This window comes from Vicia villosa, linkage group LG3 (genome assembly GCF_029867415.1).
Source record: "Vicia villosa cultivar HV-30 ecotype Madison, WI linkage group LG3, Vvil1.0, whole genome shotgun sequence".
Taxonomy (NCBI): domain Eukaryota; kingdom Viridiplantae; phylum Streptophyta; class Magnoliopsida; order Fabales; family Fabaceae; genus Vicia; species Vicia villosa.
In genome coordinates this window covers 190624180-190638809 of record NC_081182.1, presented here as the reverse complement: position 1 = coordinate 190638809, position 14630 = coordinate 190624180, and the positions used below count along the sequence as shown (strand labels likewise).

At 35.7% G+C, this 14630-nt stretch overlaps 1 protein-coding gene across 1 annotated transcript; it reads left to right on the top strand.

Moving 5' to 3' along the window:
- The first annotated feature begins 5558 nt into the window (after positions 1 to 5558).
- LOC131659588 (putative disease resistance RPP13-like protein 1) lies at positions 5559 to 13854 on the top strand. The gene is made up of 3 exons (XM_058928761.1): positions 5559 to 5891; positions 9411 to 13223; positions 13730 to 13854. Exons 1-2 carry the CDS (start codon positions 5559 to 5561, stop codon positions 13194 to 13196), a joined length of 4119 nt encoding a protein of 1372 aa, XP_058784744.1. The 3' UTR covers positions 13197 to 13223; positions 13730 to 13854.
- Positions 13855 to 14630: the final 776 nt, after the last annotated feature.

Genomic DNA, 14630 nt, shown 5'->3' with positions numbered 1-14630 from the left:
CCTGCATGAGTACAATGCAATAAGCTCTGTAATACTTTTAAAGCATACTACGCTTTTTAATTTGATAGTTTGCAACTTTTCTATAATACTTTTCAAGTCATATTAGATTACTTTTTATCCTAAAGAAGTCCGGAAGTTGTTGCATAGAGGCTACGGTAATAGCATGCTGCAATGTTAAGAAAGCATTAGTACCTTAAACTTATCAACTGTAAAAGTTATATACACTCTCAATGAATCATAGCCGTCTATAAATAATACATTAAAGAAAAGTTTAAATAAAAGTCAAATATTATTAAAAAAAAACTAACTATTGTTATTAATTAATCGTCTAAAATATATTATACTAATTAAATCATTTGCAAAATACATAATCTCCTCTCTTCGAAGTGTCTACTTTGATGATTGTCGACTTCTCAAGTCATTGCCAGAAAACTGCCTTCCTTCCTCGCTGAAATCACTTCGATTTGATGATTGTAAACAACTAGAGTCATTACCAGAAGACAGCCTCCCCACCTCTCTTAAAAAACTAACCATCAAAGAATGCCCTTTGATAGAAGAAAGGTATAAAAGGAAGGAAAATTAGTCCAAAATAGCTCACATCCCTGTCATAGAAATAAATGACCAAGTCACAATATGAGAATGAGTTGTGTTCCAGTTTCAGGTCCGTTTTTTAAAACTTTTTAATTGTCCTCTCAGAAATTTGAAGATCTCTCAAAATTCAATTTAATGTATACTTTTTTCTGACATTTGATGTTTGTTTGAGACTTTTCTATAATGTAAGAAACCTTTTTCTTAATATATTTTAGGCTTAGGAAACTATCTTTACTATTTCATATTGGTTCAAACTAGAATTTTAATTCTTTATGTTTGTTCAAACTAGTTATGTAAATATTGCACAGAATCAAATATTTTGCACATTTGTTGAATAAAGTTAAATCAATCTTTACTGTTATAATTGGTTTGTTTCATACAATGAGTTTTATTTTTATTTTTTTGAGATATGATTATTCACCTGGTATAATAACTCATTATATTTGCTAAGAAATGTTCTTTCATTTGAACTAAACCAGAAATGTGTTTGCTAATGAAAAGAAAATGCTTATTTGATCTTTATTTTCTTAAACTCCTACTAGTACCAATTTTACTTTTGGATGATTCATTGCAAACTGTTTGATGTATTGAAAAGGAAAGTAATATTTTTGTCTTGTTTTCAGGAGAGGCAGTGGATGAAAAACATCCAGTTTGATGAGTTGAAGATAAAAGGGGTGCTTGCTGTTGTTGTGGTTCTTCTTGCAAACCTGTTTTAGAGGAACCATATGGTTGCCATTGATTGCCGCGGAATTTGATTTATGTAGATAATATTAAGTCTATATTTAATCATCATTTGATTCATTGATTGTATCTTTGGAAGTTACTCATAAGCTGTGTCTTTGTGTTCCACTACTTTGTTAGAATCCATGTTGAAGAATAAATAAATAAATAAATGGAACAAGTTGAAGAATCCAAGTATATGTGTTGTTCTTGGTTCTAAATTTATGCAACTTTTATATATTGTGATTATAAACTCATGCCAGAAGCCATACAAGCTTCTATGGTGCATGTATATCTCACTTTTGAGAACAGACCGAAAGACGTGTAGAAAGGTATCAAATTCATTGCAATTTCGTATTATCAATACGCGTCTTGATAATTATATCACATAAGAAATATTAAAACAAAAAATGTTTAATGCAGACTTGGGTTTTTTTTATAGGACTCAAACAAAGAATTATTGTAGAAGTATTATCCATTCTTATGTGAGTCTTTGCTCCTGAATTGCAAATACTACTATCCTTCAATCTTTATAGCGATATGGCTGCAACTGTGGTGGGAGGCGCATTTCTCTCTGCTACAACTCAAGTCATAGCAGACAGACTTACCTCCTCGGAGTTTCGTGTTTTCATCAGAAACACCAAGTTCAATTACTCACTACTGGAAGAGTTGAAAACAACACTATCAGCTCTTCAAGCTGTGCTGGTTGATTTATAACAGAAGCAGTTCAAGGATCTTCATGTTAAACAATGGCTCGAAGACTTGAATGATGCAATATTTGATGCTGAAGACTTGCTCAACTTAATCAGAAGGATGCCTTATCATTTTACACCACGGGAATGATCATAGTGGTCGTCTATCGGAAACACCGCCTACTATGCATTGGCTTTTGTCAATTTAAGAAATAAAAATTAGGGCAGATTTAAATTTTGAGGGGCTTACTGAAAGAATCCATTGCCGTTGCTCGAGAGTGGTTCTCCGTGCTTGCTGCAGAATGTTGCGATTGATAGTAGTTTGACTCTATTGTCTCGGCCCAAAATGGTTATGAGCAGCAGCTGTCTTCAATACTTGCACCTCTATCAAATTCGGTCTCTCATTTCATTTCCGACGGATGGTCTACTCACGTCACTTCAGTCAATTAGTATTCATTATTATGCGAAGTTAGCATTCATGCCTCCTGAAACATGGAGCAATTACACGTCGCTAGTGAGTTTGACAATATTGAGTAGCTGTGATGCACTCACATCCTTCCAACTTGATGGTTTCCCTGCGCTCCAAATGCTTCACATTGGTTATTGTTCGAGTCTAAATTCAATTTCTGTTTCAGAAATTCCATGTCATCCAACAAGACTCCAATCACTTGAAATCAGTTGTTTGCGGGAAGATTAAAAAAAGTTTTGAACTCTATTATTTCTCCGTGTCAAACCGCGTTTGTGTCGGGACGTCAATTACTTGATGGGATTTTAGTGGCCAATGAAGTTGTTGATTTTGCTCATAAGGAGGGAAAGAATTGTCTTTTATTCAAAGTGGATTTTGAGAAGGCCTATGATAATGTGAATTGGAATTTTCTATAAGTTATGTTGCAAAAGATGGGCTTTGGGGTGGTTTGGAGGAGATGGATGGAATTATTGATCTTCCAAAGTAAGATGTCGGTCTTGGTCAATGGTAGTCCTACCAAGGAGTTTGTGGTGGAAAAAGGTTTGAGGAAAGGTGATCCTTTATCTCCTTTTCTTTTTGTCTTGGTAACGGAGGCTTTAGCGGGGTTGGTTAGGAAGTCTATGGAGATAGGTGAGTATTGTGGTTTTCCCGTTAAAGGGAGGTGTGTGGTTGATATTCTCTAATTTGCGGACGATACTTTGTTAATAGGTGAAGGGTCTTGGAAGCATGTTTGGGCTATCAAGTCGGTGCTTAAAGCGTTTGAATTAGTGTCGGGTCATGGCATCAATTATAACAAAAGCAAATTGATTGGCATTAATTTTAACTCTAATTTTTTGGAAGCCGCTTCGTTTGCTCTTTCTTGTAGGTTGGAGGCTAGTTCCTTTACTTTTCTTGGGATTCCCATAGGCGGAAATCCGAGGAAATGTTCCTTTTGGGTCCCTCTCATGAACAAAATGAAGAAGCGTTTATTCGGTTGGAAGAACCGATTTCTTAATCTTGGTGGTAGGATCACTCTCTTGAAGTCGGTGCTTTGTTCTCTATCTATCTTCACCATGTCCTTTTTCAAGATGCCGTTGAAGGTGGTTAAAGAATTCACATCCATTCAAGGGAACTTTTTGTGGGGTGGTATGGAGGAAAAGAAGAAGATCCATTGGGTGAGTTGGAAGGTGTGCCTCCCTTTCGACAAAGGGGGGTTAGGTATTAAAAACATCAAGGACTTTAATCTTGCACTTCTAAACAAATGGAGATGGATAATTTTACAAGGTAACGATAACTTATGGTTTGAGGTGTTGAGGGCGCGTTATAGTGACATTTCCATGAAGATCTTTTGTGGAGATTACAAAGGAAATTTTCGGAATTCTCAATCCATTTGGTGGAAAGATATTATCAAAATTGGAGCTTCAACCGTGAAAGATCCGATGGTGGCTTATTGTAAGTATAAAGTAGGTAGTGGTTTTTTTATTCCTTTTTGGGAAGCTAATTGGGTGGGAGATTTTATTTTAATGGAAGAGTTTCCGGATCATTATTCCTTATCTTCTTTAAAAAAAGTTTCGGTAGGTGGTATGGGCGGGTGTAATAAGGATGTTTGGATTTGGGGAGATTTTGGTATTAATGTTAATTTGTTGACTCCGGAGCTTGCTAATTCCATAGTTTTTCTTCGTTCTATTTTATCGGAAGCGGAGATTGGGGTTCTTGAGGATGACAAGGTTGTTTGGTGTGGGGAACCGGGTGGGATATTTTCGGTAGCTTCTTGTTACCATTTTTTCGCAAATTTCCGCATACCTTACGGCCCTCCTAATAGGGATGAAGCGGTGTTGGGAAAGATTTGGAAGATTGGAGTGCCTTATAAAATCAAGGCTTTTGGTTGGAGACTCATTTTGAATAGACTTCCTACTAAAGACCTTTTAAGATGTAGAGGTATTTCTCTTCCTTTAACATCATTAAATTGTGTCTTTTGTGATATTGAGGCGGAAAGTAGGAATCATTCTTTTTTCTCCTGCAAAGTAGTGAAGATTATTTGGGACGACATTGCTTTTTGGATAGGTAAACCGATAGTTTTAGAGGAGGAGTTGTTCGGGAATTTCATGGATTGGTTTTTATTTTGTAAGAGAAAGAAGGTTAAGGAGGAGAAATGTGGGATTTTTTGGTTGACAATTTCTTGGTCCATATGACTAACTCGGAACGGAGTTTGTTTTAGAAGTGATGACTGGAATGTTCATAATACGGTTTGGAATGTAAAGATTTTAGTGTGGAGATGGGCGTTATTGGGAGACATTACAAAACCCAATTTTAGTTTTTACGAATTTACTAAGGGCCCTTTGGGTTTTCTTTCGTAGCTTCAATTGGTAGGTAATTTCTCGTCTTTTTTGTGGCTTTTGTTGGGTTCTTTCGTGTAAAAAGGTTAGAGAACCCTTAGTTCTCCCGTTAATATTATCTTGATTACACAAAAAAAAAGTCCCGAACAATCGAAGGCTTGTTATTAAAAACAAGATTATTCCTAGTCCACTGGATGCACTAAGAAACCAACAACCAAAAGAAGATTGAAAAAGAAGGTTGAACAAGGCGAGAAAGAGAGCAACAAATCTGGTCTACCAAAAAATGCTCCAACCTGACACCATCAAAAACCACCTCGTCGTCACCCAACCATCTAAACACCTCCTCCCGCACCCGCTTCATCAACCTACATCTAAAGAAAATATGACTAAAGTCTTCTTCATGTTGATTGCACACGGCACAGAAAGTATCAGAAATATCACGAATCACCCCTCTCCGAAAAAGCTCCTTTCAGGTTGGTAAACTGTTGAGAATAAAACGCCTACCAAAAATCTTAACTTTACTAGGAACTTTCGTCTTCCAAATCTTGGTGGGAACCTGCAGCCTATCATTCTTTATAACAATTCCCATAGAATTTAGATCATACAACCTAAGATAACTATTTCTAACCGAAAAACCGTAAGAATTCCCATAGAATGCAAAGTGTTGCGATTGATAGCTGTTTGGCGGTTTTATTTCTGCCAAAGATGATTATGAGCAGCAGTTGTCTTCAGTACTAGCATCTCTATCAAATTCAGTCTCTCATTTCATTTCCGATGGATGGTCTACCCACGTCACTGCAGTCAATTAGTATTCATTATTGCGCGAAGCTAGCATTCATGCCTCCTGAAACATGGAGCAATTACACGTCGCTTGTGAGTTTGACAATATTGAGTAGCTGTGATGCACTCACATCCTTCCAACTTGATGGTTTCCCTGCGCTCCAAATGCTTCACATTGGTTATTGTTCGAGTCTAAATTCGATTTCTGTTTCAGAAATTCCATGTCATCCAACAAGACTCCAATCACTTGAAATCAGATCGCACGATTCAATTGGATTGTTTAAAGTCAAGCTTAAGATGGACATGCTCACTGCTCTTGAACATTTGGTTTTTTGAAGCAATTTCTCTACCTCCCATTTTGCAATCAGTTGTGGTTGTGTCTAAGGCTATGTTTGGGAGTTTGGAGAGGAAGGGAGGGGAGGGCTTTGAAAAATAAGAAGAATTGGGTGAAAATGATAAAAAGATTTTGGGTAAGAGGGTTTTGGAGGGTTTGAGTTTATTCATAACACCAAAAACCCCATAAAATGGGGGAACTCAAAAAATTGTATTGAAGGAGGGTTTTGGAGGGTTTTGAAGGGCTTACATAAATTTTCCATATATCTTTTAAGTTGTTATAATATTCTGAAAATTAAAAATAAAATGTCAAATATTTTCCTATATTTTTTTAAAATTTCATTTTTGGAAACCTTCTCCTCCCCTCCCCTCTAAACTCCCAAACATAGCCTAAAGGAACAACACCTCCTCTAACAAAATGGAGGAGCATGTCTGCAAACCATAAGAGAAACACATGTGTGTTGATACGGCTTCAAACCATATACCAAGAATCTAAAACTTCCAATAATGAGACAAGATAATATGCAAAGAAACAGGCCTGCAGCTGATGTAACATAAAAGAATCTGCCAAATGAAACAGAAGAAAATCGAAGAAGGTTCCAAGGTGAACAGCTTTAAAATAACAGTGCATATTCCAAAGTCCAAACAAATTCCATATCATAACAGCAAACATACTCATCAAGAAGCACAAAAACTGCAGTCTTAGCCAATCTACTACATCACAACAACCATCATATAATTCCAACAAATATTGTCTTCAATCTTCATTCTTGTGGAGAAACGAGTTGATGTGCAACCAACAACATTAGCTATAAACCAATCTAGCAGAAGAACCATATGATCATTCGAATTACATACACATCGAATCGTTAACCTTTGACTCACAACATCGATTAGGATCAAAACAAGATAAGCACCAATGCTGAAAGTTGGTTCAGCAAGACCAAAACCAACTATATCTGCCCCCACATGTATCAAAGCCATAGTCCAAAGTGCACATTAAATCACCAATGAAATTTCACTCCACATTAAACCACCAATTCAATCCCACTCCAACTTGACAAAATTCACAAATGGAGTTAAGAATTTCACAGATCAAAACAATATTTGAATTCTAAAGCCAACACGTCCATGCACCTTGTTCTCATTCCGTTGATTAATGAACTCCAACAAATATCAACAATTTCCATTATGAGTGTCTCCCAAATTAATTTCAAACCCTTCAATGAACACTTTTCAAAAAAAAATTGGGAGCATTATTGTGACTCAGTAAAATGTCCAAATTACAGAACCTAAAACATGTCAAAACTGAAAAATGCGACAATGATCCATCAATCCAAACTTGAACAGGACACAAATATCCTAGCTGTAATTTGCAGCTCAATAATTGCCAATAGTGTGAAGTACCAATTAGCTCTATCAAGGACAATAGCATTGTAAGCCATAAACAACACCAAGCTCCAAGCAATTTGCACATCCTTACAACAAACAGCTTGTAAGCAATGTAATGACTAGGGAACTTGTACAAAACTGAACCAAATATGTGGCCTTACAATGCATCAACTAGTAACTTTTAATGAACAAGGAGTATCGTAGCAGTTCATTACTCCAAAGATGCAGAAGAAAATTAGGTAAGTAAATCAAGAGCAACCAAACATGATAAGATTCCAAAGGCAAAGAGAAACACGATATGTACAATCTTTCAACTTCAAACAGCATCCAAACTCCAAGAATAACCAACCTTATTCATAAGCTAGAAGATAATGATCAGAATCCAAACCTTTAATGTTTTGCGCAAGGAGAAATTTGAACACCTTTAGTAGTTGCAAGAAGAATCAGATATGAATTGCAGAATGCGAAACGAAATTCATTGATGTTGCATACTCGATAGGCTCGCAAAATACAAATCTTAGAACAATCACGTCAAAGCCGTCGAACTTTAATCACAAGGAAACTTCAAATCGCAACACCGAAAAGTCGATGCCGTCATCATAAATCGCAATACCAAAAAGTCGACGTCGTTATCATCAAACCGCAACATCGAAAAGCAAGATTCAAATTGAAAACTTCCAACAGACCTACAATCTTGAATCTCAATCAGAGACGCCGATATCGCAAAACAGAATTGCAAGAATCACAAAATGGAATTGTGAAAAATTGGAACCCTAAGATTTGGTAGTAATAAGAAGGGGAAATCGAAAGAGGAAAAATGAAATTGTAAATCAGAAGAAAATGCCAAATCAAACTGAATCAGATTCAAGATTCAATGCAAAATAAAAAAAACTTGTGGAAAAAAAACAGAATCGAATATAGACGAAGATCTCAAACGATCAAATGAAGAAATCACAACAAAAAAAAACGGAATAAAAAAACAAGAAGTAAGGAAGATGAAATCGAACGATGAGAAAATTGGACTTTCTCAAGAAAAATGCAGCGGAAAAGATCTTCAAGGTGGATACCAATGTTGCTCTGATACCATGTTAAGAAGTGTGGTTGAGCCTAACTCAACCCTACAAAACCGGCTTGTAGGGTGAGGATTGCCCCCCACTTATAAGGACATGTTCAGGCCATATATTGTCCGATGTGGGACTCTTAACAATTGTTAGAAAACTTGTTTCTCTTTGTTTTATGGGCTTCGGAAACTATCTTTAGTCTTTATTCCATGTTCCAATTGTGCTCTATGAAGCACATACTCCAATAAGAACACCGCGACACGACACATACAGGACATTCCGATACCGATATGTCAAAAACCTAGGACACAGACACCACTATATATGTCATAATGAAAATTAATATATTTAATTCTTCATTGATAACATTGCTTCAACACATGTTTAACCCTTTTAATCGTGCGTGAGATTTTTCTAGAAAATGAATAAAGTGTGTTGAGGAAAAGAAAACTCAATTTTTTAAAAGAAAATTTGTATGAATTGTCGGACACGTGTGTATGAGTGGAATACGGATATCATACACCGATTCAAAATGTGTCGAAGCCAAGAAATAAAGCAAGGAATTGAACACAAATGAGGTGCATGCTACTGCTGCATGTAAATTTGTTTTAAAGGAACCAAATGATTTTCATAGATTTTTCATTAGAATTTGATTTACTTGGCTAATATTCAGTCTGTATTTTATCATCATTTGATTGCATCTTTGTATTATTATTTTCGACAACCCTACAGTAGCCAATGTTTGTAATATTTTCTTATCATATTTGAATGCTCATATGATTCAGAAAAATGAAGTTTCAAATCGTCCGTAACATTTCTTTGTTAGTATGTGCAACTTGAAGAACCCGTATTTTTCTTGGTTCTAAGTACAAGCAACTTGTTTGAGTAGCATAAAGATTGATGCTCTAAAAGATACTGTGCTTTTTAACTTGTTTTTAATGCAACTATTAATTCCAAGAATCACTTTCTGAAATTTGTCAGTTTGAGACTTTTCCATGATACTCTTCAAGTCATATCGGATTACTTAAATCTGAGGAGATTTTCCATTCAATGATCATAGTTACAAACAACCCTGCTCACTCTTCAGGCTGTGCTGGATGATGCAGAAGAGAGGCAGATCAACAATCTTGCTGTCAAAAAATGGCTAGATGACTTGAAAGATATTGTCTTAGATGCTGAGGATTTGGTCAATGAAATAAGTTACGACTCCCTTCGGTGCAAGATGGAGAATAGACAAGCTGGAAGAAGAACTAATCAGGTGTTGAATTTTCTTTCATCTCCTTTCAAAAACTTCTATCGAGATATCAATTCCCAATTGAAGATCATGTGTGAAACACTTGAACCTTTTGCACAACATAAAGATACCCTTGGATTGCAAACAAAAAGCGCTAGAGTTTCACGAAGACCACCTTCAAGTTCAAGGGTTAATGAATCTGTCATAGTCGGTAGGGAGGTTGATAAAGAATCAATCATCAATATGCTTGTATCAAATTGTGGCACCAGCAAAAACAATAATTTAGGTGTTGTTGCAATTTTGGGTATGGGAGGTGTCGGAAAAACGACTCTTGCACAACTGGTTTACAATAATGAAAAAGTTGAACAACATTTTGATTTCAAAGTCTGGGTTTGCGTATCAGAAGATTTCGATGTTGTGAGAATAACCAAGAGCCTCCTTGAATCTGTTATTAGAAATACAACATCTGCATCTTCAAAGGTATGGGAAAGCGATAATCTTGATATTCTTCGAGTTGAATTAAATAAAAACACGAGGAAGAAAAGATTTTTGTTTGTGCTGGATGATTTGTGGAATGATAGTTACAATGATTGGGATGAGCTAGTAAGTCCCCTTGTTGATGGAAAACCTGGAAGTTCGGTGATTATAACAACGCGTCAACAAAATGTTGCAGAGATGGTAAAGACATTTCCTATTTATAAATTAGACCATCTGTCAAATGAAGATTGTTGGTCTATACTCTCAAAACATGCATTCGGAAGTGATGAATATCACGCCGGAAAAAACATAGCATTTGAAGAGATTGGTAGGAAGATTGCAAGAAAGTGTGACGGATTGCCAATAGCCGCGAAAACACTAGGAGGACTTCTACGTTCAAGAGTACACACAACCGAATGGACTCCAATTTTGAATAGCGAAGTATGGAACTTACCGAATGATAACATTATGCCGGCTTTGCGTTTAAGTTACCAATCTCTCCCGTCTCCTTTGAAACGATGTTTTGCGTATTGTTCAATTTTTCCAAAGGATCATCCACTTGATAGGAAGAAATTGGTTTGGTTGTGGATGGCCGAAGGCTTCCTTGATTATTCTCATGTGGGAAAATTGGCGGAGGAAGTAGGTGATGACTGCTTTGCAGAATTGTTGTCTAGATCCTTAATTCAACGATTAAATGATGGTGCTCGTGGAAAATTGTTTGTCATGCATGACCTTATCAACGACTTAGCTACATCCGTATCTGGAAAAATTTGTAGTAGGTCTGAATGTGGTGACATTCCTGAAAAGGTTCGTCATTTATCATATAATCAAAAAGAGTATGATATTTTCATGAATTTCAAGCACTTCTACAATTTTAAACGCTTGCGAAGCTTCCTACCCATTAATTTTCGGAGGTCATACAATTCGTTATCCATCACGGTGGTTGATGATCTGCTACCACTATTCAAAAGGTTGCGCATCTTGTCGCTATCACAATATAGAAACTTCACCAAGCTATCAGATTCAATTGGTAATTTGGTGCAGTTGCGGTATCTAGATCTTTCCAAAACTGCAATCAAAAGCTTGCCTGATAGAATATGTAACCTCTACAATTTGCAAACTTTGAATTTATTAGGTTGCTACAGTCTCACTGAATTGCCAGTGCATATGGGAAATTTAATCAGTTTACGTCACCTTGATATAAGTGGGACTCACATAAAAGAGTTGCCCATGGAAATTGGTGGACTAGAAAACCTCCAAACTTTGACTGTTTTTTTAGTGGGTAAGCGACATGAAGGATTATCTATCAAAGAGCTAAGGAAATTTCCCAACCTACAAGGAAAATTTAGCATCAAAAACCTTTACAATGTCTTTGATGCAAAAGAGGCAGAAGATGCCAACCTGAAAAACAAAGTGAAAATTGAGGTGTTCGAGTTGAAATGGGGAAAACAAAGTGAAGATTCACTAAAAGTGAAAGTTGTGCTCGAAATGTTGCAACCACCAATAAATTTGAAGAGCCTAGTCATTGATTTGTATGGAGGGACAAGTTTTCCGAATTGGTTGGGAAATTCTTCGTTTTCTAACATGGTGTCCATTGGCATTTATAATTGTGAATATTGCATGGCACTTCCACCACTAGGCCAACTACCTTCTCTCAAGAAGCTGAGTATATCGAATTTGTTGTTATTGGAGACAATTGGTCCAGAGTTCTATTGTGTTGCGGAAGGAGAATCTTCCAATTCTACCTTCCAACCATTTCCTTCCCTTGAGCATATGGAATTTCACAGCAAGCCAAATTGGAAGGATTGGATTTTCTTTGAAGGCATAAATTTTGCATTTCCACGACTTAGAACTATGAAGTTACTTGATTGTCCTGAACTAAGGGGAGATTTACCTGGCCACCTTTCTTGCATGGAAGAAATTGAAATAAGAGGTTGTTATAACCTATTGGAAAATTCCCATACTTTGAACTGGCTTTCGGCAATCAAAAAAGTCAAAATTGAAGAAGATTTAAAGTGGGAAGTGTATACTCAAAGCACTCCATGGTTAATGTTTATTTCTAAAGTGATCATGAGTAGTATTTGTCTTACTCGTTTGACACTCTGGAATATTCAATCTCTCACTGCATTTCCCACAAATGGTCTACCCGCTTCATTGCAGTCACTTGATATTGATGGGTGTAGGAAGTTATCCTTCATGCCTTTCGAAACATTTCAAAATTGCACATCACTTGTGAGTCTTTATATGTGGGATAGCTGTGATTCACTTACATCATTTCCACTTGATGGATTCCCTGCGCTCCAATCACTTTCCATTCTAAAGTGTAGGAGTATGAATTCCATTTTTATTTCAGAAAGTCCTTCACGTCGGCAGTCAACCCTCCAATCACTTCGCATCATATCCGATCACTCAATTGAATCATTTAAAGTCAATCTTCGGTTGGACACGCTCACCAATCTTGAACATTTGAATCTTTGCTGTCATGGAGAGTTGTCATTTTGTGAAGGAGTTTGTCTACCCTCCAAATTACAATCACTTGTGATTGAATGCAAACTAACAAAGCCGCATGTAAAGGAATGGGGTCTCCAAGACCTAACAGCTCTTTCAAATTTGTCAATTCAAGAAAGGGGAGAAATGGATAACACCTTGACGATGGATTCGTTTCTCCCCATCTCCCTTGTGTCTCTCACTGTCAGTAATATGTCCTTTGAAGGAAATGGGCTTCCACACCTCTCCTCTCTCCAAAATCTCCACTTTCTGAGTTGTTTACATCTTAAGTCATTGCCAGAAAACTGCGTTCCTTCCTCGCTGAAATCACTTCAATTTATTAATTGTGAAAGACTAGAGTCATTACCAGAAAACAGCCTCCCTGCCTCTCTTAAGCTACTGACTATAAAAAAATGCCCTCTGCTAGAGTCATTGCCAGAAAACAGCCTCCCGGCCTCTCTTAAGCTACTGACTATAGGAAAATGCCCTCTGCTAGAGTCATTACCAGAAGACAGCCTCCCTACCTCTCTTAAAAAACTCACCATCAGAGATTGCCCTTTGTTAGAAGAAAGGTATAAAAGGAAGGAAAATTGGTTCAAAATTTCTCACATCCCTGTCATACGAATAAATGGCCAACTCACAATATGAAGACAAGCTTCCTTCCCGTTGTTTCAAGTATGATTTTCTCTTTCACAATCAAAACACATCTCTAAACATTTTCATATCATCTAATGGATCAACATTTTATGTTTCCGCTGTCTGAGATACAATGTTTACTTTTTCTGCAACTTTTATTCTAAAAATCACTTGACATAATGTTGTTTGAGACTTTTAAACTCGTGTCAGAAATTCTATGCTTAGGACACTATCATTAGTCTTTAATATTGGTTCACAATCCAAACACATCTTTTGCATTTGTTGAATAAATAGCACATTATGTTTTGGTATGAAATGTGCTTGTTTGTGAACAAAACTATAATTATATGTTTTTGTTAACTGATACATTTTATACTATAATGAGAATTTGACAATCTGTTATCGAGAAAATGAAAGGAAAATGCTTATTTAATCTTCATTTTCTTAAACTCCTACCGGTTTTACTTCCTCGCTTCTTCGACGATTCAGTGAAAACGGTTGGCCAATATTGAAAAGGAAAGTAATTGTTTTGGTCTTATTTTCAGGAGAGGACTAAGTGGATGAAAAGCAGCGCACTTGATGAATTGAAGATAAAAGGAGTGCATGCAATTGTTGTGATTCAAATACTTTCAGTTGATTTTCGCAAGATTTGATTTACGTAGCAAATATTAAGTATGTATTTGATCATCATTTGATTGCTATCTTTGTGTATTCTTCATAACCTGCATGAGGCAGACAGATAGAGTACAATGCAATTAAGCTCTGTAATGTTTTCTTATTATTTGATTGTTGTTTGAAATCTTGTTTTCCACTGCTTTGTTAGTATGTGCAATAATAAAGGTTGATGTTTAATTTGATAGTTTGCAACTTTTCTATAATATTTTTCAAGTCATATTAGATTACTTTTTATCCTAAAGAAGTCCGGAAGTTGTTGCACAGGAGCTACGGTAATAGCATGCTGCAATGTTGCAATGTTAAGAAAGCATTAGTACCTTAAACTTATCAACTGTAAAAGTTATATACACTTTCAATGAATCATAACCATCTATAAATAATACATTAAAGAAAAGTTTAAATATACTAGTTAAATCATTTACAAAATACATAATCACCTTCGTTAAAATATTCTAATCTTATTAAATTTTTAAATCTTCTATTTATTAATTATATGATTACATTTTCCATAATTTTTTTTTTTTGACAAAAACCATTCATTCGTAGAGAGCTTTTTTACTATTACATACAAAGCTCATGTTTTTAACAAAATTATAAAGATAAATCCCAAAAAAAGGTATAAATATGCTTTTACATTTTTTTTTTATTTTGGGCATATTTTGGGTATAAATATGACAATTTAAAATAATATGTGAAGTAGTAATACTTTTTTAGTAAAATTTTAGAAAGTCTTAATTGAATTTTATTTTAAATTTATTAATTCAAATTTAT